The sequence below is a fragment of the Vulpes vulpes genome, chromosome 9 (genome assembly GCF_048418805.1).
Source record: "Vulpes vulpes isolate BD-2025 chromosome 9, VulVul3, whole genome shotgun sequence".
Taxonomy (NCBI): domain Eukaryota; kingdom Metazoa; phylum Chordata; class Mammalia; order Carnivora; family Canidae; genus Vulpes; species Vulpes vulpes.
The window spans coordinates 10,172,091-10,190,736 of NC_132788.1; the positions used below are offsets into that span (position 1 = coordinate 10,172,091).

At 41.1% G+C, this 18,646-nt stretch overlaps 1 protein-coding gene across 6 annotated transcripts in view; it reads left to right on the forward strand.

Annotated features, from left to right (window-relative positions):
- The window catches only part of PID1 (phosphotyrosine interaction domain containing 1), a 228,382-nt gene that overhangs the window by 104,651 nt on the left and 105,085 nt on the right, over nucleotides 1-18,646 (forward strand). For all 6 annotated transcript variants that reach the window (XM_026006310.2, XM_072719321.1, XM_026006314.2 and 3 more), the window contains one exon: nucleotides 111-257. In XM_026006310.2, the coding sequence (XP_025862095.1) occupies nucleotides 111-257 (147 nt within the window). The remainder of the gene's footprint in view (nucleotides 1-110; nucleotides 258-18,646) is intronic.

Sequence of the window (18,646 nt, forward strand, 5' to 3'; positions counted from 1 at the left end):
AATAAAGCAAAGATTTTGTTACTGGGTTTGATCTACCATTGTGCCATGTTCAGTGCCAGTTAACTATGGTTGGTTGGTTGGTTGATTGATTGATCTGTCTTGCTTTTCAGCACTTTCAGACCATGCTGAAGTCTAAATTGAATGTCCTAACACTGAAAAAGGAACCCCTCCCAGCAGTCATCTTCCATGAACCCGAGGCCATCGAGCTGTGCACCACTACACCCCTGATGAAGACCAGGACTCACAGTGGCTGCAAGGTACGTGGCACGTGGCCCGCTGGGGCCCTCTTGGTGGGACAAACAAAAGGAGGTGTCACCTTAGGACACTTGTTTCCCGGTGGTTACTTTTTAAAGGAATGAAAATGTAAAATGACTAAGAAGGGCCATTAAGTGATGGTTGGGTGAATCCATACTCTGCTGTCTTTTTAGTGATCTACCACTCTGCATTGTTTCCAGGTATACACTAAAGACATGACTTTTAGTGTGTATGAATAAAATCGTATTCTCCCTATATTTGCTGTAGCCCTGTGGATTTGGGGCTTCATAAGAAAAGTTCTGTCCTTAGCGATACTTCCTCCCTTTGTGTTTGCACCCTGAATAAAACACATCTTAAGGAAATAAAAAACAAGTTTCTCAACAGTGTACTTCTCCTTTGGGGGTTATTTTGCATTTTTGTTTGGCTTCAGCTCTCAGAATTTTTCTTTTTCAGCTCTCAGAATTTATACTAATATTCATGCCTCAGAATCCATTAAAAACCCTTTTTTTCACTTGTGTAAACTGTAATGCTGACATTAAAAAAAACCCCTAGAAATGAAATGTATAATTTTGGTAAGATTTTTTGGGTTCTTTCTCACATGATATTCTTTTTTACATAAGTTGATGAATATAGCGACCCGTTCAGAGGTAACAAAGAAAATATGTTTATGCATACTTTGTCATCAACAATTTGTTTTGAGGAATAAAAGATTAAATTAAGGGGCAGAAAATTGAGTAGTGAAGATAAAAAATAAAATGTATGTTTGCAGGTTTCTATTATAACCTTGTGGACACACTCCTTTCCTTATTGCTTTTCTAGCTTAAGGGAGTCAAGGCCCATTGATCTCTCTTGCCAGAATTTTCCATCACCTCCCCAGTTCTTGCATAGCTATGGTCAGATTGGAGCCTACAGAAATCTTGAGTGAGGGCTGTGTACACAACACTCCATACATATTCACTCATCCCACAAATACCCACTGGGTGCTCACCGTCTGCCCAGCACCAGGGACAGTGGGAGCAACAGCCCCCAACATCTTTATAGGGTCTAACTTCTAGTTGGGGAGGAGGGAGGAGAAAGTACAGGTAAACAAGCATTGGCTGTTGAGAAAGCCAGTCTGGGAGAACTTGGGGAAGAATGTTCAGGCCAAAGGGACAGGGAGTGCTAATTCTCAGAGGCGGAGATGGTCTACCATCTTTGTAATAGAGAAGAAGGGGCAGGAGAACTGGGAAGTCAAGAAAGTTGTGTCCTATGGTGTGGTCAGGCAGGGGTCTGGGTAGAGAATGAGCCTTGTCATCATGGAGGCACGGAGTTTAGATTTGTTCTAATGACTACGGGGAACCATCAGATTTAGGCAAGTGAGTCATAGGACAACATTAAAAAAAAAAGGGTGATTTTATGTGGTAACTATGCTAAGGTGAACTTACAGCTTCCAAAGAGCAGTTGCCAGAGACTCTGCTTCAGCTGGAGATAGTGGATCCAAAGAAGTGGCGTGAGGTCCCAGTGTAGGCAATGCTTTTTTGGTGAACGGATGATACAAAGGAATTGGGAAAATACTCATTAAATTTGAAAGTGATACGAGATCACATTGTGTTCTATAGACTTTAGAGATTTCCTAGAGTCATTTTGAATTTTGTTCTTACTGGGGAACATGGTCCCTCAAAAGCAAGATGACGTCAGTAGGGACAAGTAAAAGGAGGAGAGTTTTGTTTGATAAAGTCTGCAGAGTATGTTTAAATGGGAGGGGAAAAGAATAAAAGACCTAGCAATCAGTCAAGATATGAAGTGTGTGTGTGTGTGTGTGTGTGTGTGTCAGAGAGAGAGAGAGAAACAGATTTGCTAGAAAGAAATATTTGCTAGGAGATTAAAAACTATCATTTTCCTGAAAAGGAGCAGAGGGTTCGAGATTCATGGAGTATTTTTCAGTGTATTACCTTAGGCTGTGCTCATTTGTTTTGCTTCTAAAAAGATGTTGGGAAAAAAAATAGAAGGAATTCAGAAGAGCACACAGAGGAGAGTGAGGTGGCCCTCGCATCAGTCCGTGGGGCCAGCGAGACAAAGGGAGATCATCCGTGATTTCACCTGGACACAGAGTAGAACTTTGGCATTCAGGGTCAAAAACACATTCCACGAGGCTATAAAGTTTATGAACTCGCTTTCCCTGGAAATCCTGAAGATGAGATTCCAGGTGTACATCATCATGATCTGCAATCAGGGATCTGGGCCAACTCTAGCTTTACGATTCCGTTTGAAGGAAGAAAACCCCCCAAAGTATCATTCTTCAGATTGTATACGATTATGCACTTTATCAGTTAACATTTGGACACCCTGGGAGAGTTCCATTCTTTAATTCTCAGTGATAATACCGGGTTTTTGCTCAGAGGTCACATTCCTCCCATAGAAAAACAACCAAAAAGTTACATGTTTGAGCCTTGAAATTTCTGTTCAGAATGTCCTGACCTCCCCATCCTCCTGACCCCCCCAACTCCATCATCCACAGGAACAAAATGCAGTGTTTCCTCTCTGATTCTTACGGAGTAACTTAGCTCACAAAATGCCAGCTGCAGAAGGAGGAGCTCTCTCTCGGCCTCCCTCCTGCCAGGAATAATGAGCACAATGTAGCCAGGCCCAGCTGCGGGGCCAGCGGACAGGACCCTCCATCTGCACACAGTGCTAGTTCTTTTTGCCTAAACAGCTCTCAAGTTGTGCTTGCATAACTGTGGCTTTGGGGAGGGAGAGAGGCAGGAGGAAGCAAAGGAAAAGGGAGTTGAAAATGGATTATGGTTAGCACCATCGAGGCCCTGGCTCATCTCAGATTTTGCATTTCCCTCTGATCTGTATTCTCCGTGGGTCCTGATGGGATTGCCCTGCCAGGCTATTCATGTTGTGGGCAGCTGGGTCTTTGTGTGTTTTCCTCTACTGCTGCCACTTTTTTTTTTTTTTTTTCCTCCCTGGAGTGGAGTTATTTAACTGCAAACCCCACTGCATACCATTAGGACGTGCCTGCCCCTACTCTTGTTGGAGGTTTTCAGAGCATCTGATGCTATGTTCTGATTTTGCAGCAATAGGAGCAGCAGCAGCAGCAATGGTTGGTCATACCTGGCTTCTCCTGCCTGGCACCACGGAATCCGAGGCGGCTCTGACTTGTTAGCAAACATTTATTTAATGAATAATCACTGAAAACCTACAGTGCATGGAATTGTGGAGGAAGGCATCAAAGTAGATGTCATGGGTCATGTGGTTTGTAGCCAAGTGGAAGGTATAGAGCAGTGCCTGAATCAGTAAATCTCCAATGCTGCTCAAACTGTGTGTGTGTGTGTGTGTGTGTGTGTGTGTGTGTGTGTGAGAAAGCCCTGAAGGGCAGGTTTCTGGACCTTCTTTCAGAGATTTTGATGCAGGTGCTCAGCTTAGCAGGCAGAAAAGAACCTGCACTTAAAAATCGACCATGCAGTTTTCATGACTGTGGGGCCTGGGCACTGCCTGGAGCTTGAGGACCAATTCTCAAGTGTGGGGTGTTGGAAGAGCCACGTGAGTGACCTAAGTGATGGAAGTGGATTCACACCCCGGGAAGATGGGACATGGGGTGGGACATGGAGGATTGAGCTCGCTGGCCATTGTAGGGTTAGAATGGGTTTGCTCCAGCTCACCAGGAGGCTGACATCCAAGAAAGAACTGGGCTGGGTAACTGGTGCATCAGATGTGTGCCCTCCTGACAGCACCTGTGGATGCCACTGTATCTTCCCTGGGGCACTGTTCTTGGTTGGATTGACTCACTTCTGGGCATACTTGCCAGAGTTCACAAAGCCTTGATGAAATGGTGATAATGATGATGATAAATAATTAGTAATAAAATACGAATCATATAGAAATAATGATAGTAATTAAGATAGTAACACATTAAGCATTCTCCTGTGCACTTCTCGCGATGTAGAACCATTTGGTCCTCACAACAACCCCATGGTTCAAGTGCCATCTGTGGTGCCATTTCACAGATGAGTTACTTGAGGACCTAGAGAAGTTCTTTCCTGTACCAGAGTATCCAGCAAGCATCTGGCAAAGCCTATATTTTGAATTTCATCAGGGTCTCCATAGCCTTTGCTTCTTCCCACTAGATTCCACCCCCCTCAATGACCTCTAAGGGGCTCCTGTGTGTGTCCTATGATAGCTCTTAAAACTGGTTGTGTCATGTGATTTTAGCAAGTCATTTTATTTCTGCAGTCTTCAGTTTCTGCATCTTTGATAGGCCAGAACCAAGGGCATTGCATTTCAGGCATCCTCTTACCTAAAGTTCTGAGACTCAAATTTTCCTAGTTTAATTGGATTAGAATTTTGTCTTTGCTCACAAAACCCAGAAAGCATGGGGAGAATGTACTAAAAGTATCATATAATTTTACCTTGAATATAGTTCTCAGGTTCTCTTATTTGGTTTTCTAGAAGAAAGAGAGAGTCTATAATGAAAAGTCACATTCCTTGTAAAACATACATAGGAAATGAAACATGAAATGTCCATTGAGTTCCTGTATGCTCATGTGAACACCATATAAAACCTGTTCCACAGAGATAGTCCCCAGCTTTACAGCATTTATAGTTGTGTGTGTTTTTTTTTTTAATTTGATGGAGAGAGAGTGAGAGAGCACAAGCAGGGGGGAGCAACGGAGAAAGAAGGAGAAGCAGAGGGAGAAGCAGACTTCCCGCTGAGCAGGGAGCCTGACTTGGGACTCAGCCCCAGGACACTGGGATCGTGACCTGAGCCAAAGACGGATACTTAACCGACTGAGCCACCCAGGTGCCCCCAGCATTTATAGTTTTATTTTTATTTATTTATTTTTAAAATATTTAATTTATTTATTCATGAGAGACACAGAGAGAGAGACAGAGACAGAGACACAGGCAGAGGGAGAAGCAGGCTTCATGCAGGGATCCCGATGTGGGACTTGATCCCGGGACTCCAGGGTCATATCCTGGGCTGAAGGCGGGTGCTCAATTGCTGAGCCACCCAGGGATCCTCCAGCATTTATAGTTTTAAAGCAAAATAGTAGCAATGCTGAAACAAAGATGCTGACACATAACTGGGGGTCTAGCACATCTTAAAACATTTATCTTTATTTAAAATCTTTATGAAGTTTGTGAATGGTGGTAGTTTGAGTTTAAGGACAACGATAAGTTGAAGAAGGAGAGTGACGTGGAGGAAGCATACCTGGGGAGGACAGATGGGGAAAGAAGCAAGAAGGAAAGGCAGGCAGGTTGGCAGTTACTTACACAGGTCTCCTTTTTGGAACTGAGTCTGCCTGCCTTTGTTCTGGTTTACCTGGCGATTTTTCCTCTGCACCTGCTCACTCTGGCTGGGTAGAGCCAGGGTCCTGTGATTGTCTCCAGGAGGGAAGTTCCTCTTGGCCACCAGACAGGATTTGGGAGTTGGGGTGGTGAATAGGGCTAATTGAGCATATGGTATTTCTTTACACTCATGGACTCTTTACGTCCATGTCTGGTTCTGTCATCGTTTGTGGTGACAGTGCCCTTGTCTTCATTCTGCAGCTTGGTGGGCATCCAGCTGCCTCTGTCCCCTCACATGTCATCACAGGCCCCACCAGGGCCTCACCTGGCCGACTCTCTCATAGAATGCTCTAGCTCCCAAATCTCTCCTCCCTCTGAGTGAGGCACTTGGCTTAGCATCACGTGAAGTCCCATCAAAGACCCTCACTGTTCTGTTCCCTTTAGTGAGGGCAGAAGCCATCGAACAGTCTAATTCCCAAGAAGGAACTTGTGATTCATACAGCATAACAATTTTACTATTATTCTTTCTGAGGCTCATGCATTCAGGAGTAACTGCATGGTCACTAGCTCTCAGGAAGGATGTGGTCGATTTGCAGTTGCATGGGACAGAGAGGCTCCTGAGCTGAGGGCTTTGCAGGCAGTCCTCACATCCTGCCATTTTGCGCACATGTAAGATGACCAGTCTTACAAGTAGATTCCAGCAACCCTACTTAAGATGAGCTCTTGATTTGAATTTAAATATATTTAAAACTGGCATCACATGTATCTATTTTACACAGATTTTTGTGCTTATTTGTTCAGTTTTGTATTTAATTAGACATGTAGACCTGTTTTCTCTCTCTCTCTCTCCCTCTCTTTTTTTTTTTTTTTCATTTTAGCCAAAGGCCCCTGATTTTACCCATTCACCGAAGGCAGAAACATTGATTATACTGTGTCGTCATCCAGACCGAATACATTTGGGAGGCTTTTCTTGTCATAGGTCATTTTGGGCATGGCGTGAGTCCAATTCTGCCAATTGTGTGGACTTTTTCCTTGCAAAATACGTTTCTGATTTGAACATCAAGACACAATACAAATAAAGAATAGTAACATACGAAGTAAGATTTGGGCCTGTAGTCTTTATTGGCTCTTTAAACCTCTTGGTTTAAATCAAAATGTAGACCTCTAGATTCAGAGTAAATGGCATCTGATTCTTTTTTTTTTTTTTTTTTTTTATTTTTTTTTTAAATTAATTTTTATTGGTGTTCAATTTACCAACATACAGAAAAACACCCAGTGCTCATCCCGTCAAGTGTCCACCTCAGTGCCCGTCACCCATTCCCCTCCAACACCCGCCCTCCTCCCCCCTTCCACCACCCCTAGTTCGTTTCCCCGAGTTAGGAGTCTTTATGTTCTGTCTCCCTTCCTGATATTTCCCAACATTTCTTCTCCCTTCCTTTATATTCCCTTTCACTATTATTTATATTCCCCAAATGAATGAGAACATACACTGCTTGTCCTTCTCCGATTGACTTATTTCACTCAGCATAATACCCTCCAGTTCCATCCACGTTGAAGCAAATGGTGGGTATTTGTCGTTTCTAATCGCTGAGTAATATTCCATTGTATACATAAACCACATCTTCTTTATCCATTCATCTTTCGATGGACACCGAGGCTCCTTCCACAGTTTGGCTATTGTGGACATTGCTGATAGAAACATCGGGGTGCAGGTGTCCCGACGTTTCGTTGCATCTGAATCTTTGGGGTAAATCCCCAACATCTGATTCTAATCCACTTTCTCTTTATTCTTTCTCAGACTTTCCTGTAAACAAACCAAAGCACATTTCCTTGAGTGTGTCCTCCTAAATGTCGAAAGGTAGAAGTTGGTGTGAGCTAATACCTGTTGTTTAAGAGACAAGCTTTTAACTTTCTACAGTTTTTACTTTTTGTCAATTTGTAAATTTTCTGACCTTTTTTTGGCCCACCTTCCTCTCTCCTCCCATTCCCCCATCCTAATTTTCTTCTTTCATTTCTTTCTTCATCTATAAGAATATATTGCACATTCTTAACATTTTCCAGATGTTAATAGGGACACAAAGATAAACAATGGTTTTGGGTACTTTGGATTGAAATAACAGAAAACCTAACTGGAATTGACTTAAGTCCTTGAAATTTATTTGCTTTGGAATCCGCAAATTCCAAAAGGATGGAGTGGGGGAAGAAGATGCTAGAGAGGCAACACAAGTGTCCACTACAAAAAAAGAAAGGCTTAATGACCCGAGGCCTGAGAAATACATTCTATAGGAAGAGCGATGGGAGTAGAAGCAAGTGCCACCCTCAGGTGGCAGAGCAAGGGGTGCCTTCCCTTCCATGTTACGACCGAGCCCATCCCCTTGAATATATATGGGGGATGGTCTTCAGATGAGATGAGCCTCAGTTTGAGAATCGCCACTCTCCAGGGTCCTTGCAATGCCCATCAGCTAGCATGTGGTTTGACACTGAGGGGCTTTTGTCTTCCAGGTGGGTGGCAGATGGCGGGGAATGTTCTCATTCATTGGAGAAATCTCCAGCTCCCCTTTCAGGCTTTCATTCCGGGTTTCTAATTGGGCAACCCATTATTCAAGGTAGAGAAAGAGAAGCAGGATTTCAGAAGTCATGAGTTCAAACACAATTGTGAAATTTAAAGTATCTGTGAGACCATCAGGGGGCCACACCCAAAGGGCACCCTGTTATATGAAGGTGGAGTTCCATAGAGGTCGGGTCCTTCAAGGAGATCGGGGCCATAGAAGAGAAAGGAGCAAGACAGGTGTACACGCTTATACACTTACATGTGTAAACATGTACCCACCTATAATATCTGAGGGCCAGAAAGAGAAGAATCAGTGAGGACGAACACTATGAGAACCAGAGGAACGTCCTCCCCACCAAGCACCAAAACTGTTTGTCTTACTCCTCCTATTTCATCCTACACCCTGCGCCCACTCTCCTGGCCATCCTCTTCCAGACTTGGAAGTATCAAGGGGGAGGAAATGGATATAACTCTGGGGATGACTGAAGTGTCTGTATATGGTTCTAGAATTGGTCTTAATGTATATATTTGACATACACACTGCCCATGCTACAGCTGTGGTGCCCAGCACGGCAGGATATTTTGTTGGTGATGGTCAGTTTTTTGGCTGTGAGTCTTAGGACTTTGAATTCTGTACTTTGGTCTTCCCACAGACAACTGTGGTGGCTTCAGCGAAGCTTTTCACCCTTCACAAGGTCACTTTTGTTATTTGATGACTAAAATCTTTTCATATGAGGCATCATTTTCATTTCAGCTGATAGGAGTGTTTAAAGTGTAGATTATCAGTCTGCCTGAATGCTTGTTGAGTAGGATTCTTTATGGGGTCACTCTTCCCTGTGATGCAGGCAGTAGAGTTATTTGTCCCATTGAGGTATTCTCTGGGGATGTTTGACACCTTCAAACTATTTATTTCCTGGTGTTCCACACCCTAAAGGCTGTGGCTGAAAAATGGGCATTTTACTCTAGGGAACCAGGTGTGACATTCAAGCTTCACCTTTGGACTAATGTCAAAGACTGTATTGTCCTGTGTCTCCAAATGTCACTGCCTACTTTACTTCTTATCTTTAAAAACTCTCGGGAGATCAGCAAAGATTCATTAGTGAAAACTGGGAAGATAATCTAAGCACGTGAAAGAGAGATTATAATATTTTTGTTCCACAACACCATGGAAAACATGCAGTCATGACACATTCTGTTGTAGAAATTATACCGGTGTGGAAAATGTTCATAATATATTAAATGAAATAAAAATCTGGCTGCAAAATGTGAATAGGATTTTATTTTTGTAAAACACTGAAATATGAACAGAAGTGATCCCTGGATAGCAGGATAATGGGTAAAATGTGTGATTTTCTTATTTTTTGCCTTTTTTTTTTTGCATTGGCTAAGTTTTCAACAATGAACAGATATTACACTTTAATTAGTTTTGAAATATAAATTTAAAAGAAGAAAGTTTCTTTGGATGAAGGCTTGCTTGGACAGCTATGTGGCAGAAATTCCATTCAAAATGGAACATTTTGGCAACAGCATCTTCTAAGTCACCCTGACTTAGACATTTGTTTCTTCTCTTTGCCCAAATCGGAATTTCTGTAGCTTCAGGGAAAGTGACATTTTCCCGTCTAACTTGTGACTTGTCCGGTGTCAGGCTTGTCTGGTGTGTTCAGCATAATAATTGTCAGCCTACTCAGATGCATTTGCAGGGATGATGTATGTGCTGGTTTCCTGAGGGCTGCTTAATGGCAACGTCAATGGTTAAAACAGAAATTTATTCTCTCACAGATTTCGGGACCCGAAGTCCCAAACGGGTATCCCTGGGCAGAAGCCAAGGTGTCAAGGAGCTTCCTCTGGAAGCTGAAGAAGAAAATCGGCTCCTTGCCTCTTGGGGTTTATGGTGCTGCAGGCATTCCTTGGCTTATGGCCATATCACTCTGGTTTCGGCCAATATAGCCACACTACCTCCTCCTCTTCTCTCTGTTTCAAACCTCCCTTTGCCTTTCTCTCGTAAGGACACTTGTGGTTGGATTTAGTGCCCACTTGATAAACCAGGATAATCTCCCTAGCTCCAGATTTTTAACTTAACCGAATCAGCACGGACCCTTTTTCCTTAAAAGGTAACATGTCAGGTTCCAGAAGAGGACCTAATATTTTTGGGTGGTCTTACTCAGCCCGCTATAGATAGTTTCTTTATAAATGAGGAATTCTAGAAATGCAAAACTTTCTAAGCAAAAAGAAATACAATGCTCCCAGTTAAGCAGTTGTTTAGGTTATGTCATTTCTTAAGCCTAAGAAAATGCTTTCATTGGAATTCAGAAAACTACTTTAATATGTAGAAAAAATGAGGAGCATTGATCTATGGAAGTATCTTGCTCCTGTTTTGTGCCACATTTTCTTTTTTCGTTTTACTTACTTTATCCAAATTTCTGAAAAGGAAGAGATATCTTAAAATTTTGAATGGAATTCACAGGTTTAAGTCCTGCCCGTTGGTAGTTTACATATTGGATGTATATGTTTGTAAAAAAAATTCCACAGTTCTCCCCCAGGGAAAGGGAATAATGTTTTGCCCCACCCCCACTCCCATTCTCAGTAGAGCTTTAAGGCTAATTTTGAAAATGATATGGAAAATATTAGGAGTATAATGTGTGTGTCTGAGAGAAGTATCTCATTAAGAAGTTATTTTCCCCTCATGACTTCCTGTTTAGATCGTTTGTCTTTGAAACAATTTGTTGGTTTAATTCTGGAAATTTAGTTTAATCATTATCTGAATTTAGGGTTCATTTATTTGGGAAATATGTTAATTATTTTACAAATTTTCCTGGATTAATTCTGTGGATAAAATATAGCTCCTCTGTGGTAGACTTCATCTGTGAGGCAACCTACAGAAACACCATGCAGAAAACCAATTAAGTTGGTAAAAACTCATTAATAATACACTTTATGGTTTCCAGCAGAGACTGTACAATTTGCTCGAGATGGTTACAAGGTTAAGATAACTTCAAGCTAAAATCTGGTTTATGCAAATAGGGTGCTTAAATGTAAGAAGTTAATGTTTAAAAGACGTTTTCAAGTATATGTATGTATTTCTACTTATTTTGGTCATGTCATTTCTTTTCAGTGTTCTACTTACTTTTTACCCTAGAGGAACTCCCATGTTACAGCACCAGTGCCTCTGCTACTAGAAGGGCTGGTTTAATTTATTGTTTGTTAAATGAAAAATTATGCTTTAAATAAGGAAGCATCAGAAGATATAGACTGAATATAATCTCATATAAACCTGGACTTTCTTTGCAGGTGATTTTTTCTGCCTTAAGTTTTAAAATGGTATCAAAGCGATACCTGCAGAGATTTACCAAAACAACCCATCAAATAGTAATGAAAAACAAAACATAAAGTGTTTATCTGTCTCCTTCTTCCCTCTCATACCCCAGTCATGCTCCAGCTGTAATTATTTTAGCTTTTTCTTCTTATGCTTACCTTCATATTTCAAATACTATACTTTTACCATTTTGGGTAATATTTTTTGGCTAGTTTGGTAGCTAAAGATTTAGATCTATTCTAACTCTACCCACTTGTCTTCTTCCATCTTCCTAACATAGTTACTTCTGAAATTTTAGGTAATATCTATATGATAACTAAAGAGTCAAGGTACCATGATTTTATTTCCTTTCTTCCTCAATATTTTTTGAATTGTCTATTATTTTCAGATTTGACATCATTTTATATATACTTATACTTAATTTTCCTCAAATGCGCTTTCTGCTTTGGCATATACCCATCAATATGTAACCCAACTACTCAGTGGTGGAGGTAGGGTATTCTTTTTCATGTCCTCCTGAGCTTCCCTCTTCCAGCGTCCCTTGTCCTCCTGCACTTGGCTAGAGTACTGGCCTCTAGGCCGTCCTCCCTGCTGTGACTCTAGGACTTCTCTCCCTTGGGGTGGATACTCCTCTGATGATTTCCTCCTTTGTTTTGCTGGAGCACACGTTTAAGAAGTAAACACCATGTGCCTTGCATGTCTGAACATCTCTTCATTCAACCTCACCTTTTTGAAAGTTTGGGTATAGAAATGAAGATTGGAAATAATTTCTACTTTGAAGGCTGTGTCCATTGACTTCTATTATCCCTCGTACTATTGAGGGATCTGATCCCATTTGATCCAGATAGTGTTGTGACTTTCTTCCCCCTCTACTCTCTGGAAAGATTTTGGGATTTTCTTTATGTTCTTTGTGCTCTGAAATTTCATCGCTATGTGCCTAGGTGTGAATTCCACCCCCCTTCCCATTCATACAGTTGGGAGGTTGTGTGTCTTTTCAATTTGGAGACTCTTATTTCTTGGTATTTGGGGGATCCTTAAGTAAAATTCTACTTCTCCTCCCTGTTGTGGAATCATTTGAGAAATAAGAAACATGATACATGATAGATTAACTAAAAGTAGCAGTTTTATAAAACTTGCTTTGAAAGACATGGCTGTGTATTCACTGGGTTTCCTAAAGTTTCCAAATCTATGTTGGAAGCTCTAATAAGTTACCATCTCCTCTTTCGTTCATTTTGTGCTTATGATTTAATAATGTCCATTATGATCAGTTTAGTGAGGTTTGGAGAAGACATGGATGCCCAAGGTCAACTTGCCCTGGTTATCCTCTTCGTTGTTCAGCCCTCTCTAAATTGCCAATCTTAGCTGTTTGAACTTCTCTTGTTTAAATCTTTATCTAAGATGGAAACAGCAATCCTTACCTTGCGTTCAAGTTTAAAGAAATATTTATAAAGTACTTTGAGCTTTTCACAAACGTAGTGTTGTATAAATAAAATACCATTGTTATTCAAATATAGCTCCCCATGGTTTGAATGGGAAGGTTGATAAACAACGTGGTAGTGAAGGAGATATAAATGTAGGAGAAAGCGATCATAAATAACCCAGATCATAAAAAGGTCATAAACCAAGCTCTTAAATTTGTACAGATATTTCTTATCATATCTCTGAGTATTTCAACTCCCGACTACCTAGCAAGTAAATGATAAAACCCACTGTGACAACAGGTGCAGATGTGATCCTTGGTGTGCTGGCTGTTCATTTCTTTGTTTTCACTGAAAATATTATACCTTCATTTCTTGGAAAGAAAAATGATGTCAGGGCTTCTGTGCATCCTGAGATCTCTAACTGAGACATTAGTCAGATTGGTGTTTATGAGTCACCAGGCATCTTCATAAACCAAATCCAGGAATTAGAAAATAATTTGCTCGGGAAGTAATAGGGATAAATGAAGTTCATCATCCTGGGAAACGGGAAAGCTACTTTGTGAGCTGAAGATCCTACTGGAATTAGGTCCCCCATGTTGACTGATTAATGCATTCTCTTTAAAACTTGTGTTTTTTTTTTTTTTGCCGCTTATGAGCAGTGTTGTAATTCTCACATGTCACCATCTGGCTATCCTGTAATATTTGTTAGGGCAGGAAAGACATTGTCCGTTATCACAAAGACATTTTTACTGATGGTCTCTTCGTGGGATGGTACAAAACATGTGTTTGCTTTTCTTTTTCTCTCTTTTAAAAAAGATGTTATTTATTTATTCATGAGAGACACAGAAAGAGAAAGAGGCAGAGACATAGGCAGAGGGAGAAGCAGGCTCCATGCAGGGAACCTGATGTGGGACTTGATGCAGGGACTCCAGGATCATGCCCTGGGAAAAGGCAGGCGCCAAACCGCTGAGCTACCCAGGCATCCCTGTGTTTGCTTTTCTGCTCACTTACTTAACCAGCTTATTTGGAGCCCATCCTGCTTGCATATAAAATCCTCTCTCCTGGTCCTCTCCTCCTTATTCTCATTCCAGGAGTTTCTGAAAACCCTTTTATTCCTTGTTCCTTCCTTGCAACCCCGTCCGCCACGAGTCCAGGCCCCTCAGGAGCATTTGGCTTGGGGGCAGGGAGCACTAGAGCTTCAGGGCTCTGCACATAAATCATCCCATAAAACAAACCTTATTCTTATGATAAAATGGACCCTTTTCTATAGCAAGACCCTGCTTCATTCATAGTTCTTCTGCCAACAAAATCTTGATTTCCTTTCTCCTTAGTGAGAGTCACGTCTCCAGAAAGCGCAGGGAGGAAGATAACTCATTCTGCCATATGTATGCTGGAGTCACTGAGAAAAAGAGTCAAAGGAAGGGAATTTAGAGACCATTATGACAAAGGAAAAATTAGTTTATTCATTCGTGATCACTAAAATCCATTCTAGGGACATTGTGCTTTTTTTTCCTCTTAAAATTATGTGTCCTTTTAACCAAAATAAACATTCACTAATAATTCATTATAAGTTTATGAATTTGTAGGTTAAATCTATGTACTTGTTACTCACACATTATGTATATTTTTAAAAGATACAGAATGGAAAAAAAAAAAAAGAATGGAGAGCTTAGAAGAATGAGCTGAATCTGAAATACTTGATATCATATGCCTATCTTAAGTGCAATGATTACCATTAATTTAGGCAGGGCTCTTCTTTAGTAATAGTGGGTGTAAAACCAAATTTCAGATGGCTTTGATGATGTCAAGATTTTCAGCTGATCTTGTTAGACCAGTGAGATCATCAGTTTCACCCCAGAAAGAAATGGAAAAGATGACATGCCAAGAGTAAGGGGGAGTGTATCAGCTCTGTCATTCTCTTGTTGTCTGCTTATGCGTACATCCTTTTTATTATCTAAAATCTGCCATTTATTTGCAGGAATCTCAGCCAGGTTTTGTTAAAACCAGATAATATGACCCATAAATCCTGAGATGGGCAAATGTGAGCTGTAATGACCCGAGTGATCACATGAATAAGGTGCCCACATCAAACTTCCTTTCTTTTTTCCCCCTTTTTGAAAGATTTTATTTATTTATTTGAGGTAGAGAGACAGAACATGTGTGTGAGAGAGAGAGGTAGAGGGAGAAGCAGACAATTCACTGAAGAGAGAGCCTGATATGGGGCTACATCCCAGGGCCTTGGAATCGTGATCTGAGCCAAAGGATGCTTAACCAATTGAGCAATCCAGGCGCCCCTCCTTTTCACCAAAGAATTCTCACATGTAGGAGACTTCTAGCTCCATATGTGACATGTGGACTGGCTAATGCTGGTGTTGGTCTGTATATTAATGCTGAATTTATTTCATATTATTGAAGATAAAAATAACTGTAAGTGGAAATTCTAATATATTGCATCCCCAACCTAGGGAATTCTATTGGATACCTCCTGGGGGTGTAGATAGCTTACTTTGGAAACAAAGGACCTTGTCTACTGTGCTGCAGATGTCGAGGCTACTTCCTGGCTTTGTTGAAGAGTGTCAAGATCATTCATTGATGTTTACCATTATTCTGGGCAGAGAAAGTTCTGGGCTGGTGTCACATATTTAGATTCAGAGCAGATTCCTCTCTTGGACCCCATTGGTAGGTATGAAAGCCTAGACCGGTCAGACTGGGTAAGGTTGTTAACAAACAGATGGAAAAGCAGAATTCCATTTAGCTTTCTTCATTCGTAGATCAATCCTTTGGTGACAGTACTCCTTCCTGTATCATGGCAGAGATAAGAAAAGAATTCATAATCACTTGTGTAGATGTTAAAGACATCAAAATGAAGTGCAGGTCATCTGGCTTTGGCCAAACTCTTGAGATTTATTGACAACCAGCAGCTGGCTATTATAGCTGAGATGGTTCATTAGCTGGGGGGAACTCCACTTTTATAGATCAATATTTCTTTGTAGCAACTAGAAAAGATTTTCCCAATGTTGAGGATATTTAGACTTATGAGTTCTTCTTTTTCTATTCTTTTATATATATATATCTTGTTCAATAAGTCATAGCACAGGTTCCTGGAGGAGAAAAATACTAAAATCAGCACTATTTAAAATGTGGAAAGTTCCAGATCCTATGAAAGGAGCAAAATTTATTTCACTGTATTTGCAGGACAGATAGATCTTTACCTAGCTCATTACTCTGTAGTTTTTTTGTCTTCAGGCTTCAGAATTTGACTTGTTAACTGATGATTATGCCAATGCCATGAAGAAGGTGGCATTTGGAATTCTGTCTTCTCTTTTCTTTTCTTTTCTTTTCTTTTCTTTTCTTTTCTTTTCTTTTCTTTTCTTTTCTTTCTTTTCTTCTAGATTTATTTGAGAGAGAAAGTGTGGGGGAAGGGGCAGAGGGAGAGAGAGAGAGAGAGAGAGAATCTCAAGCAGCCTCCCTGTGGAGCACAGGGCCTGACACGGGGCTTGAACTCATGACCCTGACTGAGATCATGACCTGAGCCAAAGTTAAGAGTCACGTGCGCAACTGACTGAGGCACCCAGGTGCTCCCTCTTCTTCTTTGTTTCACATGTGACTAAAGATAGGCTAAGTGCTCTGACAAGGATGTTGAAGCAATATTAAGAGGGCATGTATTCCAAGGCAGGGTTTGGTGTAGGGAAGCTATATTTTCCCTTCCCCCTTCTTTTTCTGGTCCTTTTCCTTCTCTTTTCTCTCATTGTTACTCTTTCCTCCCATTAAAGGATTTTATTTATTTATTCATGAGAGACACACAGAGAGAGGCAGAGACACAGGCAGAGGGAGAAGCAGGCTCCCCAAGGGGAGCCTAATGCATCAAATGGGCATTTTAGCATATGATGAGAGGATGTGCAGGGGGTCTCTGTAGGAGGCTCTGAGAACCGTTTTTGAAGAGTGGGGACTTCAGCTGAGTTCGGGTGATGGGCAGACAGAGGAGAAAGACTGCATGAGAAATCCTGGGAGACTCCTCACAACACGATCAACCTGGAGAACATTATGCTGAGTGGAACAAGCCAGTTACAAAAAGACCAGTAGTGCCAGAGCTCACTTACCTGTGGGATCTAAAATAGCCGAACTCCCTGAAACAGAAAGCAGAATGGTGGTGGGCTCGTGTGTGTGTGTGTGTGTGTGTGGGGGGTGCAAAATGGGGAGATGTTGGTCAAAGGGTGCAAAGTTTCAGTTATGCGAGCGAGCAAGTCCTGGGGATCTCATGTATGGCATAGTGACTGTTGTTAATATTGTATACTTGAAATTTGCTTAGAGGGTAGATCTTAGTGTTCACACCACACACACACACACACACAAGGTAACCCACGGGAGGTGATGCCTCTGAATTAGCATCACTGCCATGAGCATTTTATAATGCATATGGACACCAAAGTATCGAATGTTACATCTTAAGTAGATACCATTTTTTTTTTGTCAATTATACTGGAATAAACCTAAAAATGACTTATAAGCACGATAGTCTTTTAGAAGAGAGCTTGTGCACCTTTTGTGCTACTCTTTGCACACTTGCTGATGTGAATGTCACTATTTCCTCCCTCCTCCTGAGGGTCCAGGAAAAGGGCAGAGGCTGCTTTCAGCTTTGAGTTGACAATAGAGGCAACAGACCTTTTGCTGTCTCTTATGCTCTGGGGTCCTGAGAACTTGTTTGCCTTGCTCCAGGCACATGGTTTCTCAGTTCTAGCTGAGGTCCTGTGCTTTCTGCCGAGTATCCTGTAAGGGAGAGCTGCGCCCCTTTGTTTGCATTTGGCCCCCTGGACATCTGCACAAAGGAAGAGCTTTGTCTGCTTTACATCGTGAATAGCAATGCATTTGCTTGTGTCCCAGCAGTCTCTCCCTTGCTTTATTCCAGTCTCTCAAATGGAAAAACGAGGAGCTCATCCAGGGCAGCTTGTAATGCCTGGATGCATCTATATTTATTAGCAAAGTGTTTCCTTTATAGAAGTTGTAACTCCGTGCTGCTTTATGGAGCTTCCATTACCTGCATAATTGAAGCAGATGCATTTGACATTAAGTCCACCTATTCCATTCATTCCTACGTAGAAGTGTCTGCTTGTCTTCATTGTTACTTTGTTTATTTTTGCCTTTCAGCAGTTGAAGATTTATTGAACTTACAGCATATTGAGTTCAAGCCTTTGTTCAGTCCTCTGCCTTCTTCATTCAGGAACTATTGTGTTTAAACCATTAACATCTAATTGGAAACCTCAGACTGAATTCACTGTCCTTGATTTAATTTCGTCCTTTGGTAAGAGATAAATGCCATCTTCATTGTTAGAAATTAGCTTAAATGTATTTTATTGGAAAGAATGATAAAAGAATAAATGATGATGCTTTTTTTCCTGCACTCAAGGCCCCCTCTTCTTTTCATTAAAACACACATGTCACAATCTACTTACCCATACGACTATACGCACACCGTATTTGACAGAAAGCTTTGGAGTCTCTCTGCTCTTTTGTTTCTGGGACTTCTGGAAATGCATTAAATAGAGCAGCTGCTTATGAGGAATCAGAAAAGGGCATTGCCTTGTGTAGTTTATTTTACTTGAAATTGGTGACATACGCGAAAGTTTGTGATTAAAGAAAAAAAAAAGATCATGAACTTAATTTATTAAAGCTCCTAAAAGGAAAAAAAAATGCTTCATCTTCCTTTTGCACTTTCCCCCCACTGTTATGAGGAAAGTAAAGCTTAGTAGTTGGAAATACCTTGCCTTAGGGAGTTGATTTTTTCTGCTGCATAGACTTTAGCATGGCTCATTACTACAGGAGAAACATAAAGATATG